At 38.7% G+C, this 26205-nt stretch overlaps 1 protein-coding gene across 1 annotated transcript in view; it reads left to right on the forward strand.

Moving 5' to 3' along the window:
- necab3 (N-terminal EF-hand calcium binding protein 3) overlaps positions 1–26205 on the forward strand; it is a 47874-nt gene that overhangs the window by 844 nt on the left and 20825 nt on the right. Inside the window, exons 2-4 of the mRNA XM_038697377.1 lie at positions 4914–4938; positions 20019–20127; positions 24629–24654. Of these exons, the coding sequence (XP_038553305.1) occupies positions 4914–4938; positions 20019–20127; positions 24629–24654 (160 nt within the window). The remainder of the gene's footprint in view (positions 1–4913; positions 4939–20018; positions 20128–24628; positions 24655–26205) is intronic.

The following is a 26205-nucleotide window of genomic DNA, read 5'->3' on the forward strand; positions in this document are numbered from 1 at the left end:
GATGTTGATGTCATTTGTTTTATGCCACAGACTCTTTTTGTTATTGCTATGACATATCTCTAAGACACACGCATAAATACACACAAACATGCATGCAGACACATTTACCACAACTAGAGCTTAAACCAATAACACCTGCAGACTGATAAACCTGCAACATTGCAGTAGAAGCTGTCCGTCAACACAGTAGTTCCATCCATCACATACTGTCCTCCTTGGTTAGTAGTGCTGTGTTCAAATCTGGGCTCTTATTAACTGACAGCTTTCTGTCTACTCTGCCACTAATGCAGTACGCAGACAGCATTGTCTAAATAAGGACACATTGATCACATTTTGCAGAGTTGACACTGTATCTGTGCACGCTGTCCCTGAACAAGGTACAGCACCAAAGTGCCTCCACATTTAGTCTTCAACCTTGAGTTTCTCTGTTGATGGAGCAGCAGCAGGCTAACAGGCACGGTCTGCCTGATGGTTCCCTGTTCAAAAACAGAACTGACTTTGAATTAAAAGGCCTAAAACAGCCGGTATAGGAGATAATAGTGTCTAGAAATAGTAAATATTATATTGCCAGACAAGAACATTTCTTGGTTTTGATTGCTGTGCTTGTCCCTTTTCACCTTATTCTGTTTTTGTCTTTCTGCTCTTATTTGGTAAAAGAGAAGCGATGTACACACATTGGAAATCTTATTCCTGCCTGTAGGTTGCCAGTTTCTCTACTGGGACAGCTGACAGGTTTTTCATTTATTTAAATCAGGTAGGGAAGTGAATGCCTTTATTGTGATTGTAAATTGTACAACAAAATTAGCTAGCTATGCTGCAATTGTATTTCCACCAGTCCTCACAGTGTGAGGAGTTAGGTTGAAAAAAGTCAAATGTTCAGCCAATAAGCCTAAAAACAAGCATAAACATTTTGTATGCCTGGAGTGAAAATTGTAAAGCAGATCGATGGTGATTGATTTTCAGAGATAATGCCGGGGGATGAACTTTATTAGTGCAGAGGTTCACATTGATTTTCAGTAGTCTGCCTGAGGCGCAGTAGAATTACTCAGTCGATGGGGATATTAATGAATGTAAAAAGTATTTTCTTTGTAAAAATCAAACCAATTTACTTTTTAAAAAATTCTGCCCAGTTGTAAAAACAACAAACTGATACTCTTTTGATCATAGAGAGATCAATACATCACTAGTAGGTTTATATTGAGTCCTTTTCACACAATTAGCCAGTCCGTAATGTTAGCGATTTACAGTATTTGACTCACATTCCCAGGGTGAGAGACAAAGCAGTGTCTCAAAATTCATGTTCAGAGGCCAGGGACAGTTAATGATGCTGGAGATGGTCGTGGGAGGTTTGGCTTTTTTAATGCCTTTGTTTTGTGTATCCTGTGGCTCTGCATTTCTGACGCTCTCTTGATCACCAGCACTCTCTCTGATTTTCTCGCTCTCTCTCTCTCTCTCTCTCTCTCTCTCTCTCTCTCTCTCGCATCTCTGTCCTCCCTCTTCTGATGCTCATCTTTTCTACCTCTTCTCTTGCTTTGCTGTTTTTTCTAGCATGGAGAAACAAACAAAACTGGCATGTAAGGAAAGATAAATGGAAAAAGACACATCTAAGTGAATCACCAAGAATGTCCCAAAAAAAAGGCAAGAAGAAAATGTGGCGCATACAATATACTAAAATATATAAAATATGATCATTAGCTCGGGTTTCCTCTTTCTAAAATGCAAAAATCTCAAAGGTCTGCACTAAACAGTATGTCAGCAGAGCCCGAGAGAACCCACTGTCTTAACACCTGCCACCATGACATCAGAACAGCAGCTCTCTGGGAAGCAGGTCTGACCTTTTCTGAGCTTGCTGTAAATGAAGCATTATCGTCTCCTTACACCAGAGAACCCAAAGAAACAGCCAAACAGCAAACAAGTTTAACAGTACTGTATCTCTTCTACATTAAATTGAGCACCAGGGGGAAAAATACTGCATTAATGGGTTACAGTGCCAAAGGATAAAGCCTGATGACTAAGAAGGGAAAAGATGTGCTGTACAGCACACAGAAGCCTAAAGCAATAATGTGGCATACCTACAGGTACAATATGAATTGGTGGACAGCAATTTGCAGCTTTACAGTCATCTTCGAGTCTAGACAGGTGAATAAAAAATAGAGCTATGAGTGTGTTGTGGAGTGGTTTGAAATGGCTCTTGTTATTAGTTGACTGAAGCTGTAGAGCGATACACATTGACAAATGGGGCAGAAGTGCAGACCTTGAGCTTGTTGACCTATGGAAAATGAAAGTGAGGGGCAGGTTCTACTGTTATGAATAACCTGTAGGTCACAACTGACAAGCATGTCAGTCCTGACCATTGTCCAACAATGGAAACACCAAACAAAGGGAACGGAATAGAATCAATAGAATACAACAGGTCACATTTTGTTCTTTTTAATGGCATAACTTCTTTGCAAAATCAATGATGATTTATTCATGTAGGTTTCCTGCTGTATTCTGTGCCTCTGGTTGATAACGGTGCTGCTTGTATTTGTAATAAAGTGGTATTAATCTGCTGATTTAATAAATGTGGCATTTGTTGAAGAATTGTGATAGTTTTATAGGTTAAATGCAGAGGTTATTTTTATATTTTTGGCCATGATAATATTTTAGTCACTAGCTTTATTGGTGTTACATGGGGGTGACAGGGAGGGACTTAAGGTGGGCATTAAAATTGCCACCCAAGCAGTCAATTGTAAACATCTATTGGATTTTCAAGAGCTCCTTCAAACTGCTTCAACTTTGATTGTGTGCGCATCTAACTAAACAATTCAATGGATGATTGTAATAGGCATTTGGAGGGCACTAACTAACCTTTGTTTTCAGCCCAGGGAAGTGGTTTAGTGATTATGGTTACATTGGGGACTTATTTAAAACCTGACTGTTTGTGCGGTTGCCCAGTGCAGTCTGTGGTCCCTGAGGTAATAAAACAAAATGCTTGTTGTAGCATCAGGTATTTCACAGTACTTTCAAGTATGTAAGATATCACCACATCTTCAGAAAATATTAAATGGAATAATAACATAAGTAAATACATTAGAACGGAAGCACAGCAAAATAAACAATATAAATGTCCATACTTTTCGTTGTGCTTCAGTTGACGTGAATTACATATTAACCAGTACAACAACAAAAAAATGAACTTTTTCCTAAGTTTGACACTTTCATCACGTTGCACCTCAAACACCAATATATAACCTTACAGTAAGTAACTAATACATTTGCCGCTCATTGCAGAACAAATCTTTATGTAAAATATGCAATTTAGTCTTTTAAAATCATGTTGTGTGTGTTGATGTTGTGACTGCAATTGGAAACTGTAATTTTCCTTCAACCAATCCTGCATTCATCCTTCTTGTTTTTGGGTTTGCATTTTTTTCACTATGCATGACTGAATGCATATAACCTAAAGTATCTAAACAATATCTGTGCAATTTAAAAAGAGATTTGTGAAGCTTATAAAAGATTTTTTTGCCTTAATGGCAACAAAATCTTGTAAATCTTGAGTTTTTGAGGTGGTATTTTTTGAGTTTGTGAAGTGCTCATTTATACCTTGTTCATTCAGAAGCATCATAGTTGCTATTATAACAAATACAACCAACTTCAGTTTTGTGGCCTCCCATGCAAATCACAAGCCATCTCATAGTGCACCAGAGACCCCCAGTGGGATTAGAGTGAAAGTAGCAAGGCCTAATACGTCAGGGTTGTTGTCTGTATACATATGTCAACAAATTAGACCACAAAGAAGACCCCCAACACATTGATATAATTAATTAAGTTGAACTAACAGTTCATGAATCAGCTTAAACAGAATAACATTTCAGTATTTAAAGGTTGCAATACAGCGGTGGAAATAACAGTTGGCAGCCGCAATATCTCAAGTGGGCATTTTTTATAGCAGATTTTGTGGCTGCAGGAAGAGCACAGGTGCAACACTAATAATGGCTCTGTTTAATTGTGAACCAGTAAATGAGCCAGCATGCACGATAGCATCGGCTCTGGAATTGGAACACCTAATTCAGCTGTCGTTAACATCATTAATTGCACCTGTGCTTTTCCTTCTATGACTCGTTAAAATGTCTGCTGGAAAAACGGCCCGCAGACATATCCTCAGGATGTGTGGACTCACATATGGGTGAAGCCTGGAGTGGTGGGTGTTCAGCTTGCAGTTGCAGCCACCGGCCAGTGAATGCAGTTAGCTGTCACAGGAGCCGCTAGCAGCAGTAGCAGTGATGGATGCATGGAGCCAAACCTTTTAAATAGGCCACTCTGCACAGTGAATTTCAGTGCTCAGGGAGATCAGCTGCCATTGATGAGCCTCAGCTTGTGGCCATTTCTCTTCTGTTTATTGTTAATCTGGATCCCTATTAGTTGTTACCTTGGCAACAACAAAGTATACAGTACAATTAACAAATGTTTACACCTACACTATATGCATTAATTAATAGTTACAAAATCACCATTAGCCCCGAAATCTAATCAAACCCAACAAATGACATTCAAACAAATGGAACACATGACAATTTAGCCACTTTGCTACTCAGTGGCCTCACACTTCTTCTAAAATTTACTTCTGAAGTGATAATTGTTAAACCTATTTTAGAGCTGTCATATGCAGTACTACCAATTGGCATTCATCATGACTTGACTCACACATAACAGCCTTTGTTTTTCTTGTCCATGTGGTGTTTCTGTTCGGTGCAGCAGAACAAATAAACCTTCTACAGCAGATGTTAAACATCCTATTGTGTTTTTATGACAAATTGCCATGATTCTTAACAATCTGTACCTGCTTATTGAGAGAATCCCTTTAGTGATGTTTGTCTACAGGTCATAACCATTTCCTCCCCTCTCTGTCTTTTTTTTTTTTTTTTTAGATTTTCCGCAGAGCAGACAAAAATGGTGAGTAAACAGAACATAACATGTTCGGTGATGAATAATTTGCCATGATGCATGCTTGTTGTTTCCCCAAATTCTTCCACTTGTTATTATGCCTCAGACAATCTGGGTGGAGAAATAATGGATTTGCATGAATTCCTCTTCATGCTCCAACAAGTCTCTCCGCCCAATTAAAATGATGTTAAGATGCTGGATTATAGCCATGACTGCAAGAACGTGTCACACAATCTCTCTGTCAGCGTCGACGCAGATGACTGGGTGCTGTTTACAAATGAATGAGTCATGTTAACGCAGGCTGAGCAAAGTTATTTTTTCTAGCAGTGAATCATAACAATATAATAACATGGCTTTATTACTAGGTGCAAACAAGGTAACCTAGGTTTCGAGAAAAGTAGTCAGTGGTCCTTCGTTGCACTAAAAGTCACATTCACTTATGTCCAATTTAGAGATTGTATGAAATGAAAGAACTGCTGCTATGACCATGTCTACAACCAATCAGATTATGGCATGACATGACACAGAATACACTGGCCAAGACTACTGTACATACCACACTGGCATGCATATATCATGGATGACATATAGTATCAATTGTTAAGTGCTATTTTCTGTTAATACGATAGTATCCAGGCAGTCCAGACATTCTACATCTAACATCCACCCCTCAAAATAGATGTTATACAGTTTGCCAAAGATTGCACGTTTTCTTTAGTCCTGTGTCGCACAGTGAAATACAATGACCTTGTAAGATCACTTTTATTGCGCAGTGTATAGGGGCCTTAAATCCTACCAATATATTTAGCATACAAGAACTACTGACTGAAGCAGAATAAACTACTGTAAGAAACAACTATAATAAAAAAATGTTAACTTCTTTCTTCTCAAAACATCATTAGTTATGTCTTATTATTATTTTAGGAAATTTACAGTAATTTTTTTTTACTTTGAAAATATATAAATTGCAGCTTTAATCCCAAGTACAACACATTACAATATAAAAGCTTATTTACCATCCTTTTATCATCATTGAGTTTTCAGTAATTTCAAGTAAATATTATTTGTGTTATATTTATATGGTAAACCAGCGACGGTTATTTAGAAAAATTGGTCGCATTTGTGCTTTTTCCACACACTCAAACCATGACCTGATCATGCTCTAACTGCATGTCAGTCATGTGCATGACACACTATTTTACACTCTTATCTTGTATAATAGAACATAAACATTTAATTTGATTAAACATTTTATTATGAAATTATATTTTGTATTTCTGATTTTGCACATGAGGGAAACTTTGTCTGCTTCAAAATGACTGACAGAGTTTTGCTTAAGTTATTGTCTTGACTTTGCAGTTTTGAACAAGCCCCAGGAAATGTGACTGAACTTGTTTTGTTTAGCTGTAGGTTATGCAGTATGTGTGGTCAGATTCGTAGTAAATCTCTAAAAGCTTTTCTTGAAATGAAGACCCGTGTGTTGTGTTTCCTCGAGGACTAAAACACTTACTGTTGTTGAGTTCAGAACAAAATCCTGTGCCCTTTATTCTGTGAGATGGATATCAATAACTGAAATTTGTCGTTGTTTTGATTGACTTTTTCTGTGTTTAAACTATCCTGCAGTAATGGCACAAAATGTTTCCATGTTTGTCTTAATACCTTTGGCAAAACAACAGGCATTTGTTTTCTAGTGCAAATGCTAGCTAAAGCTTTTAGAGTGCAGATATCAAGTACAGAAGAGAAGGAGGGACACAAACTGGCTTACCAGCCCGTCCTCCCCGAAAATATGGCTGTATAGGTTGTTTGTGCAAGCAGCTTATTATGACCCATATTTACGTTTATTGTTAGACCCTCTAGTGGCCATAATCAAATACAGGACTTTCACCCAGGAGACCACTGTTTGTGTCCCATGTGAAACCAAACGTTTGTAAGTCATGTGATATAACTAACATACTTATTTTGTATGGTTTATTTTGACCAAACCAGAGTTGGTGATCGTTGTAACAGTGCAAAGACAAAATTTTTGTAATCTGTGTCAATTTATCGATAAAGTTCTATCTATCTATCTATCTATCTGTCTATCTATCTATCTGTCTGTCTGTCTGTCTGTCTGTAACACAGGACAGGCCTGGGCTAGCTGGTTAGCATGCTAAGTTCAGTAGATATCTGTGCAACACATAGATGTCTTTGATTAATGTTAGTTCATATGGCCATATCTTACACATCTTTGACATCGCACCATAGAAAAAAAATAGAACTAACTTGAATGTTCCATGTACAGATGGTGCCTGACAAATAACATATTTACAATGAAATATTACTTTAGCACACATGAGATTTTAAATATTCTAATAAGAACTGTCCTCTGCTGGTGCTGTGGCTACGAATGCCCTGCCTAAAAAGATATATATTTCTGTCTAACAGGTGCCAAAGCAAATTAACAAAGCGTGGAGATCAACAGGACATTGTTGCATTTACAGAGGCTGGAATCTGCACGCCTCCAAACAGAAATTACTTCTCAACAGCTCTTAACCTTCGATGAGTCTTGAATTGTTCTGTGGCTTCAAGCCAAATATATTCACTGTTAGATTCTTATTATAATAAGCTCTGCTGATATGACTGTCATCACTGAACCAGTTGTGGAGAAAGGATGGTGGGGAGAGAGAAGGAGGTATTTTAATCTAAAAGGAAAACACATATAGAATGCCCGGGATGGGCAAAAATAAATCAAAATATATCTTAAAATAAGACACCAAATATCCTAATTTTAAGTGTCAAAATAAACTACAAATTACAGCAGCCACACTATGTATCAAAATAAACTGCTATATTTTTGTATTTCAACAATATTTTTCCAAGGTACCATGAAAACATTTCGCAATACATCTATAGGCCTATTTGGTCTATCTCTTCACAAGAGCACTGACCGAGCTGATCGACCATTTCTCTGTCTAATGAGTCATGAGATAAAACTGACAGGCAATCAGTTAACAGATCAAATATTCACATATCCCTGTGATCAACCAGATGAAAGTTTGTTTTAAAGTAACCAACAGTTTAATGTTTAACTAACAGTTTGCTGAACTCTGAAAGCCTTTATTATTATTTTTCCTGCACAACCAATGAAAACTTAACATAGGTGGAAAATATCCATCCATCCATCCATCCATCCATCCATCCATCCATCCATCCATCCATCCATCGTCAACCGCTCATCCTGCGTACAGGGTCGCGGGGGGCTGGAGCCAGCTGACATCGGGCGAAAGGCAGGGTACACCCAGGACAGGTCGCCAGTCCATCGCAGGGCGTGAGAGCTGCAACTCGTTAGCTAGAACATTACGTGAATTGGTAAACAATTTAGCCTTGCCTACTCAAACAAACACCCAAACTTAGCAGGAACTTTTAACAGTATCACCAAATTGTACAGTATTTTTCAACTACAAAGTTGTGGCGAGTTGTGGACTTGGAGTTGGAATAGTTTTGTTAAAGATAAAAAAAAGAGGTGAAAGAACTGCAAAAAATTTTATCCATCAAATTCAAAGTTTGTACTCCAAACATTTAATGGTTTAAGACTGACTATTACCCTAGTGCATGAAATCCTGAGGATAATTAGCCATCTCACACCACAACTTCACAACCTAATTGGCATAATGGTCACAGATCAGTAATCTTGTTTGAATATTTTACATATAGCAGCTTAGATTTAGGTTTAAAAAAACTGTGTCCTTATAAAAGATTCAGATTTATCCTTATCCAGATACCCAGATTTCCTGTAGATATGGAACGCACGTTCTGGTGTGGCAGCTTTCAATGAACCTCACTGCTTGACATCTGCTCCAATGTGGAGGAAAAAGCCATGGAGCTTCAGACCATTAGTGAGGTGGAGAATAGAGAAGCAGAAGGATATGCTATCTAAAAGTAGCATACAGGCTTAAAAAAGGATATGGAATCTGGAAGGCAGCTGATATCACGTACGTTGTCACAGATGGCCTGGTGGAACTTAAGTAGAGCATTGATACTAAGAATACCAGAATTGGAAATGGTTTGGGTATACAGTAGTGCATGGGAGTGTACCGTAAAGAACCAAGACTCTTAGTAATGCTAGTTGCTTTTGAAGCTGTGATGCATCCATGGGAATTTAGAAACCACTTAGGAGAGGCTGCAATGGGACTAACCTTTGGAGAGATAAGAGCGCGGCCTACTTTGTGCCCTACTTTATAGGACTTTCTCAATTGCTCATTTGGTTTTTGTTTACGCTGATCCTCTGAGCACTTTGTTTAGACTATTCTTTCTCAACCATAAAGGAGAAAGGGCCACATACTGTGTATTTGTCCTGCCGTATAGAAGAACCAGCAGCTTAACAATTTCTATGGAAACATTTTTTCCTCACCTTGAAATTCCTAAGGGATTTTTCTGGTTCAGTATTAAAGAGCAATTTTTGCATATTGTGTTTGGCTCAACCTACAGTATGATTTCTTTTGCAGTAATAATGGACTTTCCTGTGCAGCAGTGTGCGGTCTGAAGGCTTTAACTGTTTAGATTTTGGTTCACTTTAAAGAAGGACATCACATCGTGCCTTATTCTTCAGGTGTGCTGAGAATATTCTCTGCCACATCTGCGTTCAACATACTGGTGGTTTATTTTACTGTACAGACAAATTCCTTCAATAATAAAAGTTATAGTTGGGCCTAATCCATGTACTATGTATGATTCTAACTAAATGCACATTGTTTTCTTGAAGCCCCATGCAGCCTTTCTGTTTCAAGCCAGGTAACCTTGTAACATCAGAGCATCATTGAAAACATCATAGATAACATGAAATAAAAAGTTTATAGTCTAATTTTAAGTGAATAAGACATAAAAAAGTATTGTGTCTGTTTAAATATTTCCTGTTTCCTTTAAACCAGGTCAGCAGTTACTGATGCAGAGTGTGATTCATTTGCTGACTGTGATTCATTACTCACAAGGAAACTAATTGTTTTGCTCTGTGAACACATTCCAGAAATAGCTTCACAGTCACTGGAAACATGACAGGAGCAATGCTTCTTAAGTTGTGTTCATAATATACATAATGTGTATGTTATGAGTGTTTCTGGAATCAGTGATAGGCTTAGAGAACCTGTGTGTGTTTCTTATGTGGCATTAGGCCATGCATGAATGATTTATTAAGTTAAAGGCACCGCCTAGCGTTTGGGATATAAGATATGAGATATAGAGTAGATGAAAGTAATTGACATTTTAATGCTCACAATTTTTGATAAAACAACATTGATCGATGGCTGGATGTTTAAATGCATTTTAAACATTTCTGTATTTGAGAAAATACTTATTTAGTGGTGGCTGTTATACATGTGTTGATTTAAGGTCAAATGTGCATCATACAGTTGGATTTCTGTGGAAGGACACAAAGAGAAAAAGGGTGTTGGGTAAGCACAGACAAAAAACCTTCTACAGGTGCTGGATCAAAAAGCATGAAAAAAAGTCAAGGATCAAATAAAAGATCAACACACTGTACTACTAGCATGTACAGAACATATGGAAAAAATAAATATAGCAATACATTTTAGAGAAATATAGCATCAAATACAATAGCATTTACTTTAATGAGCAGTTATAGAATATTCAATTCAATTCAATTCAATTTTATTTATATAGCGCCAAATCACAACAACAGTTATCTCACAGCGCTTTTCATAAAAGAGCAGGTCTAGACCATACTCTGTGATGATATTTACAGAAGCCCAACAGTTCCCACCAAGAGCAAGCACTAGGCGACACAGGCAAGGAAAAACTTCCTTTTAAGAGGCAGAAACCTCGAGCAGAACCATGGCTCAGGGTGGGCGGCCATCTGCCTCGACCGGTTGGGGGAGAGAGAGAGAGAGGGAGAGAGAGAGGGGAGAGAGAGGGGAGAGAGAGAGAGAGAGAGGGGGGGGGGGGGGGGGGAGGCAGCCTACACAATATACAGACAGAGGTACAGACAGTGAAGGTAATGTTGCTATAGACTAAATGAAAAATGGTACAGATATTTATAATAGTGTTAATGGTAACCATCGTAATGTTAATGATTATAATAACAATAATAACAATAAGACTAGCAACAATAGTCGTTGCAGCAGAGGGTGTCGAGCAGGAACACGGGGGCAGCAGGTGACCCGTAGCCACAGATCCAGACTCCACAGCTCCAGAGCCAGAAAACCTGCAGGAAGTGATAGGAGGAGAGAGGAGAGGGACGAGAAAGCACAAGACTACCAGAAAGGGGAGAAGTTGTGTTAGTAACATGCAATAATGGGATGAGGTTGCATACAGAGGGAGAGAAAGTAGAGGAGAGAGGAGCTCAGTGCATCATGGGAAATCCCCCGGCAGTCTAGGCCTATAGCAGCATAACTAAGGGATGGTTCAGGACTCACCTGAGCCAGCCCTAACTATAAGCTTTATCAAAGAGGAAAGTCTTAAGCCTACTCTTAAATGTGGAGATGGTGTCTGCCTCCTGAACCCAAACTGGAACCTGGTTCCACAGGAGAGGAGCTTGATAGCTGAACGCTCTGGCTCCTAGTCTACTTTTGGAGACTCTAGGAACCACATGTAACCCTGCATTCTGGGAGCGCAGTGCTCTGGTGGGGTAGTAAGGCACTATGAGCTCTTCAAGATAAGATGGTGCCTGACCATTAAGAGCTTTGTAGGTAAGAAGAATGATTTTAAATTCTATTCTGGATTTTACTGGAAGCCAATGCAAAGAAGCTAAAACAGGAGAAATATGATCTCTTTTCCTGGTTCCTGTCAGAACACGTGCTGCAGCATTCTGGATCAGCTGAAGAGTCTTAATGGACTTTTTCGAGCAGCCTGATAATAAGGAATTGCAGTAATCCAGCCTAGAAGTAACAAATGCATGGACTAGTTTTTCTGCATCATTTTTAGACAGGATGTTCCTGATTTTCGCAATATTACGTAGGTGAAAAAAGGCGGTCCTTGAAATTTGCTTAATGTGAGACTTAAACGACATGTCCTGATCAAAGATAACTCCAAGATTCCTCACAGTGGTGCTGGAGGCCAGGGCGATGCCATCCAGGGAAACTATATCTTTAGATAATGCGTCACGGAGGTGCTTAGGCCCCAGAGCAATAACTTCAGTTTTATCTGAGTTTAACATGAGAAAATTACAGGTCATCCAGGTTTTAACATCTTGAAGGCACATTTAAAGTTTAGCTAACTGATGAGTTTCATCTGGCTTGATCGATAGATATAACTGAGTATCATCTGCATAACAATGAAAGCTTATGGAATGTTTCCTGATAATATTGCCTAAGGGAAGCATATATAAAGTGAAGAGGATTGGTCCGAGGACAGATCCTTGAGGAACTCCATGAGTAACTTTGGTGTGCATGGAGGACTCATCGTTAACATGTACAAACTGAACTCGATCTGATAAATAGGACTTAAACCAGCTTAGAGCGGTTCCTTTAATGCCAATGAAATATTCCAGTCTCTGCAATAGGATCTGATGGTCAATGGTATCAAATGCAGCACTAAGATCTAATAAAACCAGTACAGAGACAAGTCCTTTGTCTGATACAATAAGGAGGTCATTAGTAATTTTCACCAGTGCTGTCTCTGTGCTATGATGAGCTCTAAATCCTGACTGAAAATCCTCAAATAAACTATTGCTCTGTAGAAAGTCACACAGCTGTTTAGCAACTGCTTTCTCCAGAACCTTAGAGAGAAATGGAAGGTTAGATATAGGTCTATAGTTGGCTAAAACATCCGGATCAAGTTTGGGCTTTTTCAGAAGAGGTTTAATTACAGCTACTTTAAAGTACTGCGGTACATAGCCTGTTGATAAAGATAGATTGATCATATCTAGTACAGAAGTGCTGACTAAGGGTAAAACATCTTTAAGCAACCTAGTCGGGATGGGGTCTAAGAGGCAGGTTGATGGTTTAGATGAAGAAATTATTGAAGTTAGTTGGTAAAGATTGAGGGAAGCAAAACAGTCTAAACATGTATCTGGTTCTACAGCTGTTTCTAAGGTTCCTGAGTTAAGAGATAAGTCGGTGCCAATTGAGGGCAGGTCTTGGTGAATTTTGTCTCTAATAGCTAGAATTTTATCATTAAAGAAGCTCATGAAATCGTAACTACTGAGAGCTATGGGAATACTTGGCTCAATAGAGCTGTGACTCTCTGTCAGCCTGGCTACAGTGCTGAAAAGAAACCTGGGGTTGTTCCTATTTTCCTCTATTAATGACGAGTAGTACGCTGCTCTGGCATTACGGAGGGCCTTCCTATAAGTTTTAAGACTATCTTGCCAAATTAAACGAGAATTTTCCACTTTGGTGGAACGCCAATTCCTCTCAAGTTTCCGTGATATTTGCTTTAATTTGCGAGTTTCAGTATTATACCATGGAGCTAACCATCTTTGTTTTATTATTTTCTTTTTTAGAGGGTTACAGAGTCGAGTGTCATTCGCAGCGAGCCTGCAGCACTATCAACAAGATGATCGATTTGGGAGGGACTGAAATTAGCATAGGAGTCCTCCGTTACTTTGTGACTAGATAATGTATTTAGAGCTGATGGAATCGCATCCTTAAATTTAGCTATAGCACTATCAGACAGACATCTTGTATAGAAATTTTTGCCCAATGGCGTGTAGTTCAGCAATACAAACTCAAAAGTTATCAAACAGTGGTCGGATAAAGAGGGATTCTGTGGGAACACCACTAAATGTTCAATTTCAATACCATACACCAAAACAAGGTCGAGGGTGTGGTTAAAACAGTGAGTCGGTTCATGAACACTCTGAGAGAAGCCGATGGAATCTAACAAAGAGATAAACGCAGTACTAAAGCTGTCATTCTCAACATCCACATGAATATTAAAATCCCCTACAATAATAACTTTGTCCGTTTTAAGGACTAAAGTTGACAAAAACTCTGCAAATTCAGATAAGAATTCAGAGTACGGACCAGGTGCTCGGTACACTATAACAAAAAGAATTGGTTGCAGTGATTTCCAACTTGGGTGCGAAAGACTAAGAACAAGACTTTCAAATGAGTTATAGTTTAGTTTAGGTTTAGAGCTGATTAGTAGGCTAGAGTCGAAGATAGCTGCAACTCCACCTCCTCGGCCTGTGCCTCGAGGAATGTGAGTATTAATATGACTGGGAGGGGTGGATTCATTTAGGCTAACATATTCTCCATCACCCAGCCAGGTTTCAGTAAGACCAAATAAATCAATATCATAATCTGATATTAGTTCATTTACTAGTACACCTTTAGAAGAGAGAGATCTGATGTTTAAGAGTCCACATTTAACTCTCCTATTCATTTGCACTATTGCTCTTGTGATTTTAATTTTTATGAGGTTTTTATGCACAGCTCCTCTTCTGTTTACCTTTTTAAATAATTTTGATGGTCGGGGGCAGACACCGTCACTATAGGATTTTCACTAAGTAACTCCTGAAATGGAGGAGCAGAGAAGTGTGTTAGACTGCGACTCTGCGTAGGGTTTTGGGTGGGTAACTGCTGAAAAAGAAGGGCAGAGAAGTGTGTTAAACTGCGACTCTGCCCCTGGTCTCAACTCTGGGTTGTCATGGATTTGGTCCACTAATAAACTTGGCCAGATTTCTAGAAATGAGAGCTGCTCCTTCCCAAGTGGGATGGATGCCGTCTCTCCGGATCAGACCAGGTCTTCCCCAGAAAGTCTGCCAATGATCAACAAAGCCCACATCGTTTGCTGGACACCACCTCGACAACCAGCGGCGGAATGACGACATGCGGCTATACATGTCATCACTGGTCAGATTTGGCAGGGGTCCAGAGAAAACTACGGTGTCCGACATTGTTTTTGCATATGTACACACCGACTCAACATTAATCTTAGTGACCTCCGATTGGCGTAACCGGGAGTCATTACCGCCGACGTGAATAACAATCTTACTGTATTTACGTTTATCCTTAGCCAGCAGTTTCGAATAAGACTCAATGTCGCCCGCTCTGGCCCCAGGGATGCACTTAACTATGGCCGCTGGCTTCGCTAACTTCACGTTTCTCAAAATGGAGCTGCCAATGATCAGAGTTGGTTTCTCAGCGGGTGTGTCGCTGAGTGGGGAAAATCTGTTAGAAACGTGAACAGGTTGATGATGCCCCGTGGACTTTGAATGCTTATGACTATTCCTCCTTCGGACAGTCACCCAGCCCCCCCCCCCTTCCTGGCTGCATAGGGGATGCCGGGGGACGGCTACCAGAGGCTAACTCAGGCCGTTCCGCACCGACTACCGGGAACTGGCTAGCTACAGTAGCTAAAGACTGATCTACCAAGGTGTGGAGCCGGACTTCTGAATCACTGAGCCTCGCCTCCATGTCTATAAATAAACTATACTTATTACACGTACCATTACCGCTAAAGGAGGCAGAGGAGTAACTGAACATCTGACACACCGAGCAGGAGAAAGTAGGAGAGAGAGAGGGAGAATGAGAAGCCATCGCTAGCTGCTAAGCTAAAGTCGCTAACAGCTAAGCTAAAGTACTGTAGCGTCAGCTACCAAAACTTTAGAACAACTATGAGATTGAACAGCAGTCACTAAAAGATGGAAAGAACTGTGAGTGCTTAGGCAAAATTACTGTAAAGAATAAGTGTTTAGCGAACAGTTGGCCGCTGTAATCAAACAAATGTAACTGTTATTTAGCGAGAGCAGCACAACACGGTACCAACACACAAGCACTGGAAACGGAAATGAGTCGACACGCTTAGCGCAATATGGCCACTGGTAGGTAACAACATTTTCAAAACCCCATCAAAAATGTATATCAACATATCAAATCTTGAAATTCCTCTCAACCCATTCTGCTTATTAAGTGATCTCATTTGGTGTCCTCCTGACCCCAAAGTTGAGAAACTCTGCCATACGACAACAAATCAGCACAGAACAGCACAACCAATACAAGCCCAGTCATACACAAAACAGTTGTGTAACACATCATCAATGATAATCATCACTTGAGAATGATGCTTGACTGATGTCCCGTTTGCATTAATTCCTCCATCCTCCCATCGCCCTCACATCCCTCAAGGCATCAAAAGAGATGCATGTGATAAAAGTGAGGATGAATCAACTGAAATTGAGAGGAGACCAACAGGTATTAATCTTAAAATAACAAACACATAATCCCCCCCCTCCACCTGACTGCATATCTTTATTATGCTCTTAACGGCATCTTTTGATGCCATCTGTCACCATTATCCTATGAGGACCTGGGTGAGATGAAGGGTAGGATTGCTGTTTGGCATTTAACATATGCAGGACAAATATATTTTTTTCACAGAACATAATGTTCACTAGACCTTTAAGGTAAATTTACTATATATATATACATAGATAGATAGATAGATATGAAATGATGATATTTCCAAAGGTGTTTTGAGACACGTTAATATCAGTTATCTGCTTTAATGACTTTAATCTAAACACACATACCTGCATTATCAGGACAATAATTCTGGTGTCTCCTAACACAGGGGCAAAAAGTGATAGTAGTTCCCTGTCCTGGATCACAGGCAAACCTTCACTTTCAGTAGCGCTCTGTAAACCCTTAACTAAACGCAAACAGACCCACGTTTGTGTGTTTTGCACTCATTTATTAACATGCACAAACAGGTTGTTTTAAGTGTTGACAGTTATCAGTATGGCTCATGTATGAAAGTATGACTCACTAGCCATCTAAAAAGCAGATCAAAATCCTTTTTTTATGATGAACCTCTGTAATTATAGAAGAAAAGAAACACATAGAGGCCCAGGCTTGTGTATTTTTTGCAGTCATACTCTTTCATGAAGAAGACATTTAACCCCACACTGTCAAAGTGAATTAAAGAGACAGCCAGTAGCCATCATTAGTCCATCAAACAGATTATCAGGAGTGTCACTTCTGAGCATTTCTGCTGTCTGTATAGTTTGGCACCCCAAATATAGGAAGCCTTCCAAATACAACACTGTGAGAAGAGACAAAGACATGTGGAGGGTTGGGAGGGAGCTTTAGTCTCAGATCCACAAGCTAACTACAGATGGCATCAAAAAGAAGATCTGAATAAACTGACTATAAAAGGCATAAAATCTTAAAAGTGTGATGTAACTGCATGAATGTAGCTTCCCTAAAAATACTTGGTATAAAATATATACTAAGGGGATGTGTTGGAGACATTTATATAATAAAGAAATAGTTGAAATAATTATATTTTGCTGTAAAGATAAGCAGCTCAATGGTTTCATTGCAGTATTCTGAATAATGTCTAATAATGACTGCAGTCAGCTCTGGTTTCTGATTGGCTGTCTAACAGATGATGAAAAAGATAGAAAGAAGGCCAACGTGGCGAGGGCCACGTATTACATATTCTGGTCAGTGATAATGAAGAGCATTGTCAAAGAGGCTCCAGCTGAACAGATGGTCTTCAAGCTTGCCCTTGAGTTTTCGGTTTTGCTGAGTCAGCCACCTGGAACTCCGTGGCATATTAAACTGCTCTCATTTGACCTTGTCTTTGTGTAGACAGGTTCATTATTTAAGCAGATTACTCAATGGGGTTATGGAGCCAGCAGTCATCCTGCACTCAGAAGGTTTAAAACCACAGCCAAATAGTAAAAAAAAAAGAAGAAAAAAAAAAAGAGAGGTGATAGTTCCTTTATGGGTGGATGACAAAACCATTGTGTTTGCCTGATTCAACAAATACTTCACAGTCAGTGTCCGTATGCCAGCTTGGCTCCATTTTATTACTTTGACCACTTTGGACTGCCTTTTTTTTCACATTGTCTGACTGAGTACCCAACTCGCTCTGATATACTTCTGATTGCCTGAGTGTCTGTCATGGCTCAGATATGTTCGCCACAGACACCAGTCTATATGTTGGCATGGGCTCTTTTATGAGGATTAAAACATCTCGCAGTTCCTCTCTGGCAGGCCAACTGCTGACTGATCTATCTAATCTGTGCCAGGAGACAGATTGATAGTAGGCTCACGAAGGAGCACTTCTTCACAGATGACAACCAAGCTATTTATCTGCTGTTATTGATTTTTCTGTGCAGTGTCTGTCACAACAAGCTGTGCTCACAGTTAACTACTCTGAGGAGAAGTAGAAAAGTCCAATCTGCTGAAAATATGTAGTCTCTTCCATTTTAAGTTATGTGGAATATTTCTGCACAGTTTCTGTAGTAATACAGTTTTAGTGATTAGAACTTTCGGTAACACTTTCTATGAAGGTCATCGCTATAATGACTTATGCATATATTTATAACACGATATAATGCGTCCATAAGAAATTATAAGAGTTGTTATAATCACTTACAAACATGCAATAGGCGCTATAGCAAAGTTCATAACGTATTATGACCTTTTGATTTAATGTTTTATAACTAATAGTAATACCAGTTTATATCAATGTGTGGCAAGAATCTCCGACCATGTTCCATAACACATTATAACCACCGCCTCGTTATGAATACACTTTAGTCACCATTTACAATTAGTGATATAAAATGGAATAATAGCTTATAGTAATGTTTAAAGTTATATAGCATGTCTTTGTTTGCTTTAAGTAAAGTGTTAAAATATCTATCCCTGTATAATATATTACAGGTGGACATAATACCATATGAACTAATTTGCTTTAAGTAAAGTGACACACATTTTGCGCAGGAAAACAACTTTTATTTATGTTTCTTCACTTTTTGAACAAATTGTATTTATAACGAGGCAGAGTCGGTGGTTATAATGTACTATGGAACATGGCCGGAGATTCTTGCCACACATTGATATAAACTGGTATTACTATTAGTTATAAAACATTAAATCAAAAGGTCATAATACGTTATGAACTTTGCTATAGCGCCTATTGCATGTTTGTAAGTGATTATAACAACTCTTATAATTTCTTATGGACGCATTATATCGTGTTATAAATATATGCATAAGTCATTATAGCGATGACCTTCATAGAAAGTATTACCGAACTTTCTATATTTGGGTTTTGGAATGCTGGTTTGACAAAACAAGTAATTTGAAGATGTCAAATTGGACTGTGGAAATATTGTGATAATTCTTTGAACTATTTTCCATTTTATAGACTAAATGACTGTGATCAGAAAAACAACATGTTTGTTGAAAATTTAAAAAATAATTTCAGCCCATGACAACGTGAACACTCCAGAGAAAGAGTAGAATAGACGGAAGAACAAAGTAGAAAGGCTGTAGATGAAAGCAAATAACTAATTTGCACTAAAATGGTGCTCATCATGTTGTTAAATTAGTGTGCTGTCACACCAGAAATAGAAAAAAGGGGGTGAGACACAAGACAACTAATGATAGGTTCAGATTACCAGGAGTGAAGTCTCTAGAGAAATTGTTGAAGCATATTGGTGATGGCTACACATGTGTTCTGTGAGATCAAATATAGCTGGAATCTTGTAGATATTTTAGTCATTTTCAGATTAGGCTTAGTAACATGTGCTTCAATTATGAAAATAATAATCCAAACACAATTTTACCAGCCTCGTATTTTTTTAGATAGATATAGTCATCCCCAAAATTTTTGTTTGCTCAGCATGAAGCGCATAAAAGACTGAGTGAGATCGTACGCAACCATGGTTCTCTGAGTGAAGAGACTATCTCTCCAGGCTGTTCAGAGACTGATGAAGGTTAGGCACACAGGTGCTTTTTAGTATCTTAGGTGGTTGTCTTTGACAGTCATCACCCCAGGCGCCTGACACCCATGGATCAGTCCCTGTGCAAATGGAATACGTAACAGGGTGGACAGACCATTTTGGTATAATAGAAAAATGCCTTTTAGACAACATAAAGCTAAAATATAAACAAAAAACAAATTTAATGGCATTTTATGTGTTATGTTTTCCTTATTTGCTTGTCGGTCTTCAATGTTATAAACAAGGAAATTCCCTAAGAATAATCCTCATGACAATGTTTTTTTCAATGTTTGGTGGACTACTGTTTTAATGGGCTGATTGTTTCAACTTTATGATCTCAAGAGGCAACACATTTATGTTAGACCTTCTAATAATGTAGACAACGTGTGCCTGTATTTCCCCTGTGTTTCAGACGATGGCAAGCTGTCATTTGAAGAGTTCAATGCTTACTTTGCGGATGGGATCCTGACTACTGAGGAGCTACAAGAGCTTTTCTACTCCATAGATGGCCGACAAAATAAGTGAGTTTTTTATTTGAAAAGGGCTCTGATTTTAATCGCTTGTGGTATCATTAATGTTTAGTTGTTTGAAGTGCCACGCTAAATTGCTTCACAGCAGTGTTCAACTGGGGCCTTTTACAGTTAGAAAGAAGCAGAAAAGAGACTCAACAGCTTGTGTTTTGAGCTCAAAGGCACAGCTAATGTGTTTCTTTCAAGTCATCAGTTATAGGCTAAATGCCTCAAAGCTGAAGGAAGGTCTTAAAAACAGTAAAAAAAAAAAGAGCCCTGCAACTAAACTCAAGCAGGCGGAATTAAAGTTTACCCCCTTCCTTTGGACATAAAATACTGTGGACTTCACCAGCCACTTCAAAACATACTCCCCCGAAATTGCAATCAAAGAAATCAGCCTGAGGGTAGCTGCTGAAATCACTGGTCTGCACAAAATTTTCACATCGATACGGCCTCCCCTGTTGTGGTACATGTAATGGTTTTAAGTGTCATCTTTGTTATAAAGCTTTATTGTTTTTTGGCAGATTAGGGATTTGTATTCATGAGACACTTTGCAACCTTTTCCCCCTCCACACTTCCTTATGTTGTACCAGCACTTCAGGCTGTCAAACTGTATGTATCAGCTCAGGTAAAATTATTAATTCACTTTTATTGTTTGTGTTTTTCTCACAAGATGGCGCTCACCAACAAACTCACGCATACACGTACTGAAGTTTTAAAATTGACATTTTAAGACACCTAACCAATTAGAGTGAGAAGTCTTTGGCTACAGTAATAACATTTATTTCTATGTTGTGTTGCAAGTTCTTTCAGTTTTTCGACATTATGTTATGCTGGGACTGTCAATGATGTGATACACCAGCCTGCAGGCCTCTGTACCCAGCTCCAAGCTTGAGGCAGTTGGCATGAACTAAGCTCTGTCTTTTAAGTCTTCTATGTCTAATTAAAGGGCGTTCTTGTTTTGAATAATCCAGTTAATTATACAATATCTCTGCTGAAACAAAAGTATTTCCAAAACCTGCGTAGGCTTTGGTGATGATGCTTAAAGTCACATAATAGCACAGAGAATATTCCCTCTCAGCTGAAAGATAAATAATCTCTTTGGTCATTGTAATGGTGGCCTGCAACAGGATGTGTGGGAACTTATTGTCACTATCTAAATGGAAATTTACAACAGCCACTGAAAAAAGGAAAGTGTTGTTTTGCTTTCTAATAACACAAGCCATTAACCGGCTTCTCTTGCGGACTGCATCTGATAGTGAAAATGACCTGTAAAATGCTATTAAACCAACAGGAGAACCATACAGTAATGGAACTCACTTTATTAAATTGTGAACAATTTAGCCTCCAATGTAATAATTTCTGCTGTGACTAGTAAATAAAGAGGTATTGATTCCAATGTTTTTGGGCCAATGCATATAAAGTTTTTCAACAGGCCGACTTGAAAATACAACAAATAAAAATATTTATTGCAGTCAAACATTAAGTATACTGTGTTCACCTAAATGAATGTTTTTTTTTAAATTAAGTGATGTTAGTGTTTTTTCAGCTAGATTAACTGTCTGTAGCCTTACAAAATGTCATGTGGTGCGACTGTAATTTATTTTAAAATGTATTAATTTCCCTTTCATGCTTAACATTTCTTAGTAAAATAAAGATTTTAGATACAATGTATTTACTTTTCACCTTCTTAAATGTAGTTAATTAATTATTTTTTTCTGTAAATTGCATAAAACTATAATGTAAATATAAATACAGATGCTTGCAATTTTGTAGATGACTGGTAATCATGCCAAATAGGGCAAATAGGGCAGTCATGGCCAGAAGGTTGCACCACATGACATTTTGACACTTCAATAATCAGAAAAAAAAAAAAACATTTCAGAAAAAACGAATGTTTTTTTAAAGCCTAAGTGAGTACATATATAGGAGAGGTCCTGCATTTATATGCTATGTTTTTATGGTTTCAACCTTTTTTTTAAATGAAAAAAATGCAGTTGAACAGAAAATGTAGGCGTCACGTCACTGACCCTTTTACAACAGCAGAGTTTAATGAAAGGGCACTACCACAAATGCATTAACAAGCATTTCTGGACAGAAAGCTATATTCTTCAAGTAAAACGACAAAGTGTAAAACACTTATTTTCATAGCAGAACAAATATTTCAGCTTGTGTTTCCCATTCTCAAAGGAAATAGGCTGTGGTAACTTAAAGCTAGGGTAGGTAACTTTGGAGAGCTAGCAGGTGACAGCTAGATTTTGAAAGTATCCAACTGAAGAAATCCCAGCCCTCCCTTCAGGCCTCCCTCCAAAGCCACTCCCCCAACACATTTTTGTTATGAAATTCTTCGAGCAGGTCATTTTCTCTTATTTCTTATCTCTTATATTTATTAAATCTGGAGGCCTCATGTAATCCATTCAAAGCAGAGACAGTGAGTCTGTAAAAATATGAGATGCCAAAAAAACACCGTTATCTTTGATCCTTGAGCCTGAACTACGGTGTCTCTCTATGAGCCAGCTGTCTCACCCAAACAGGGAGAGAAAGAAACAGTTTGTAACGCACTGGGGAGACCAGTAGTGTTAAAGTTCAACACACTGGGGAAACCCTGCAGCAAAATTTATGAATGTTAAAGGTAGGTGTGGAAAAGTCAGAACAAAGTAGGCGGTGGGGGCGGTTGGGGTGGTTGAGGGGGATGGTGGTCCAGAAACCAGACTTTCACCCAGGAGTCTATTGTTCATTTCCCATGTAAAAAAGTCAACATTGAATGTTTTTAGTTAAAAGTTACGAAGGTTATGTAAGTTGCGTAAGTAACAAAATGAAGGTTACTTAACTTACGTAAGATAAGTTACATAGTTATTTTAACCCAAACCATGATCTTTTCCTAAACCTAACCAAGTACTTAAAAAAAACATGTGCCGTTTTACAACATTAACCAGTAGTTTTAGTTTGAAAGTCTAACCGGATGTTGCATTATTATTCTTGCTAAAGCAATACTGCGCTATAGAGCGGCGCTAAGGGGTCTTGACCAAGTGTCCATATGTGATTTTCAATTCAATTAAATTTTATTTACATAGCGCCAAATCACAACAACAGTTATCTCACAGCGCTTTTCATAAAAGAGCAGGTCTAGACCGTACTCTATGATGCTATTTACAGAAGCCCAACAATTCCCACCAAGAGCAAGCACTAGGTGACAGAGACAAGGAAAAACTTCCTTTTAAGAGGCAGAAACCTTGAGCAGAACCATGGCTCAGGGTGGGTGGCCATCTGCCTCGACCGGTTGGGGGTGAAGGAGCGAGAGAGAGAGAGAGAGAGAGAGAGGAACAGAGAGAAAGAAAGAGAGGGATGGAAGGAGGGAGAGAGGGGAGGGAGGCAGCCTACACAATATACACACAGAGGTACAGACAGTAAAGGTGATGCTGCTATAGACTAAATGAAAAATGGTACAGATATTTATAGTAGTGTTGTTGATAATAATCGTAATGTTAATGATTATAATAACAATAGGACTAGTAACAATAGTTGTTGTAGCAGAGGGTGTCGAGCAGGAACACGGGGGCAGCAGGTGACTCGCAACCACAGATCCAGACTCCACAGCTCCAGAACCAGAAACACCTGCAGGACGTGATAGGAGGAGAGAGGAGCGGGACGAGAAAGCACAAGACTACCGGAAAGGGGAGAAGATGTGTTAGTAACATGCATTAATGGCATGAGGTTGCGTAGAGAGGGAGAAAAAGTAGAGGAGAGAGGAGCTCAGTGCATCATGGGAAATCCCCCGGCAGTCTAGGCCTATAGCAGCATAACTAAGGGATGGTTCAGGACTCACCTGAGCCAGCCCTAACTATAAGCTTTATCAAAGAGGAAAGTCTTAAGCCTACTCTTAAATGTGGAGATGGTGTATGCCTCCTGAACCCAAACTGGAACCTGGTTCCACAGGAGAGGAGCTTGATAGCAGAACGATCTGGCTCCTAGTCTACTTTTGGAGACTCTAGGAACCACAAGTAACCCTGCATTCTGGGAGCGCAGTGCTCTGGTTTGGCAGTAAGGCACTATGAGCTCTTTAAGATAAGATGGTGCCTGACCATTAAGAGCGTTGTAGGTAAGAAGAATGATTTTAAATTCTATTCTGGATTTTACTGGAGGCCAATGCAGGAAGCTAAAACAGGAGAAATGTGATCTCTTTTCCTGGTTCCTGTCAGAACACGTGCTGCAGCATTCTGGATCATCTGAAGAGTCTTAATGGACTTTTTCGAGCAGCCTGATAATAAGGAATTGCAGTAATCCAGCTTAGAAGTAACAAATGCATGGACTAGTTTTTCTGCATCATTTTTAGACAGGATGTTCCTGATTTTCGCAATATTACGTAGGTGATGAGTTAGGAGGGAGAATGTGTTGGTCTAAACACACAATTTATCTAACGTTAGTAGAAATAAAGAGCAGCATGACTTTGAATTTCCCTAATTAACTTTCAAAACATTGTCCCCATTACCCCTTCTTGCGTTCTGCCCTGCAGCAATCTGGACACTGACAAGCTATCAGGTTGGTGGAAAAGTGCTTTGTCTGATTTAATGGTTCACATTACAGTCATTTCTGTAAAACTACTCTCTTTTCTTCATCCACCAACATCAGTGGTTGTTGTCTTATTTGTGCATCCATATTGATGTCAAGCACAGAAAACCTTGAAAACAATAGTTTAACATTTCGGAAATACCTTTATTCACTTTCTTGCGAGTTAAATGAGAAGATTAATACCACTCTTCTATCTGTCTATGAAATATGAAGCTGCTGACTGGAGACGGTTAGCTTAGCTTAGCTTAGCTTAACGTGATGATGCAAACAGATGCAAACAGCTTAAGTTTCCTTTTTTGATTAAAACATGTTAAATATGTAAAATAATATGTTAGTTTGTGAGTTTTATGCTAGAATGCTAGTGAAAGATTCTGTTACCTTTGGACAGAGCCAGGCAGCTGCTTCCCCATTTGTGCTAAGCTAACCCTCTGCAGCTGGTGGTAGCTTCACATTTACCGTACTGACATGACAGTTGTATAACTCCTCTCAACTCTCCACAACTGAGCAAAAAAGCAGATTTTCCAAAGGATCCCTTTAAATTGTGTCTATTCTTTAGATTTCTTTTTTGGTGAATTAACATTATAACACCCTGCAACCCATAATAACACCACCATACACCTGCAAAACTGACTTTGTATAACTTTGTGTAAATATGAAAAGAAAACCTGGCACAGATCCATTGACCTATTTTTTTAAAATCATTTTAAAAATGCATGTGTGTGTCAGATGGCCTAAATAAAGTGAAGAAATAGGGCAGAGACTTGTAAATACAAGTAGTACCCAGAATAACTCTTCTGCATAATTTATTGAATGGGAATGGCATCTTTTCCATCTGACGTCAAGAGAAGTTGATTGTTTTCCATGACAGAATCCTCTGGTTATGTGAGATTTGAAGTGAATTCAGGTGGATAACTGAATTGAATTGAAAGTGTAAAAGGCGCTGCTGATCCATTAACCTTGCCGCTGTGTGTCATATCGAGGCCACTCTTTGTTTAAAGTAAAAGGTTTTTAATTAAGAACTAAGGCACAGTCTTTCTCTGCTGTACTTTTCTGGTATTACAAAATGTTTAGAGAACAAGAACTTTCCCCACGCATCCTTAACCTTCCTTTTACTTTGATTAATTTAAATAAATGGTTTATGCGTGCTGTGAACTCCATCATTTGCGACATAAATATGAGCGTGTGTAGGAGTTTATTCATTATTTGGATATATCTGGTATCAAATTAATCCGTACAGCTCCTGTCACCATCTGTAAACAGGTGGGAATGAAACTGTTTTAAACTGATTTAAAGACAGTACACACAGTAGGCCATTCAATGTCATGACATGGTGAGGATTGAGTGTTATTGAGGTGTAGGCATGTGAACATCAAATGTTCTAACTCAGCTTGTTATTAAAATTAACATATATGTTTTCCCCGATTTCTAAGATATTTTCAATGCCCTTGTGTGTTCTTATTTTAATTAGAATCTGTCATGGCAACATAAACTTTTAGGACTCAAAATAAACTTTTCACTGTT

This window comes from Micropterus salmoides, unplaced genomic scaffold (assembly GCF_014851395.1).
Source record: "Micropterus salmoides isolate LMB-PRFRI ecotype aquatic unplaced genomic scaffold, ASM1485139v1 Ms_hic_scaffold_4, whole genome shotgun sequence".
Classification (NCBI taxonomy): domain Eukaryota; kingdom Metazoa; phylum Chordata; class Actinopteri; order Centrarchiformes; family Centrarchidae; genus Micropterus; species Micropterus salmoides.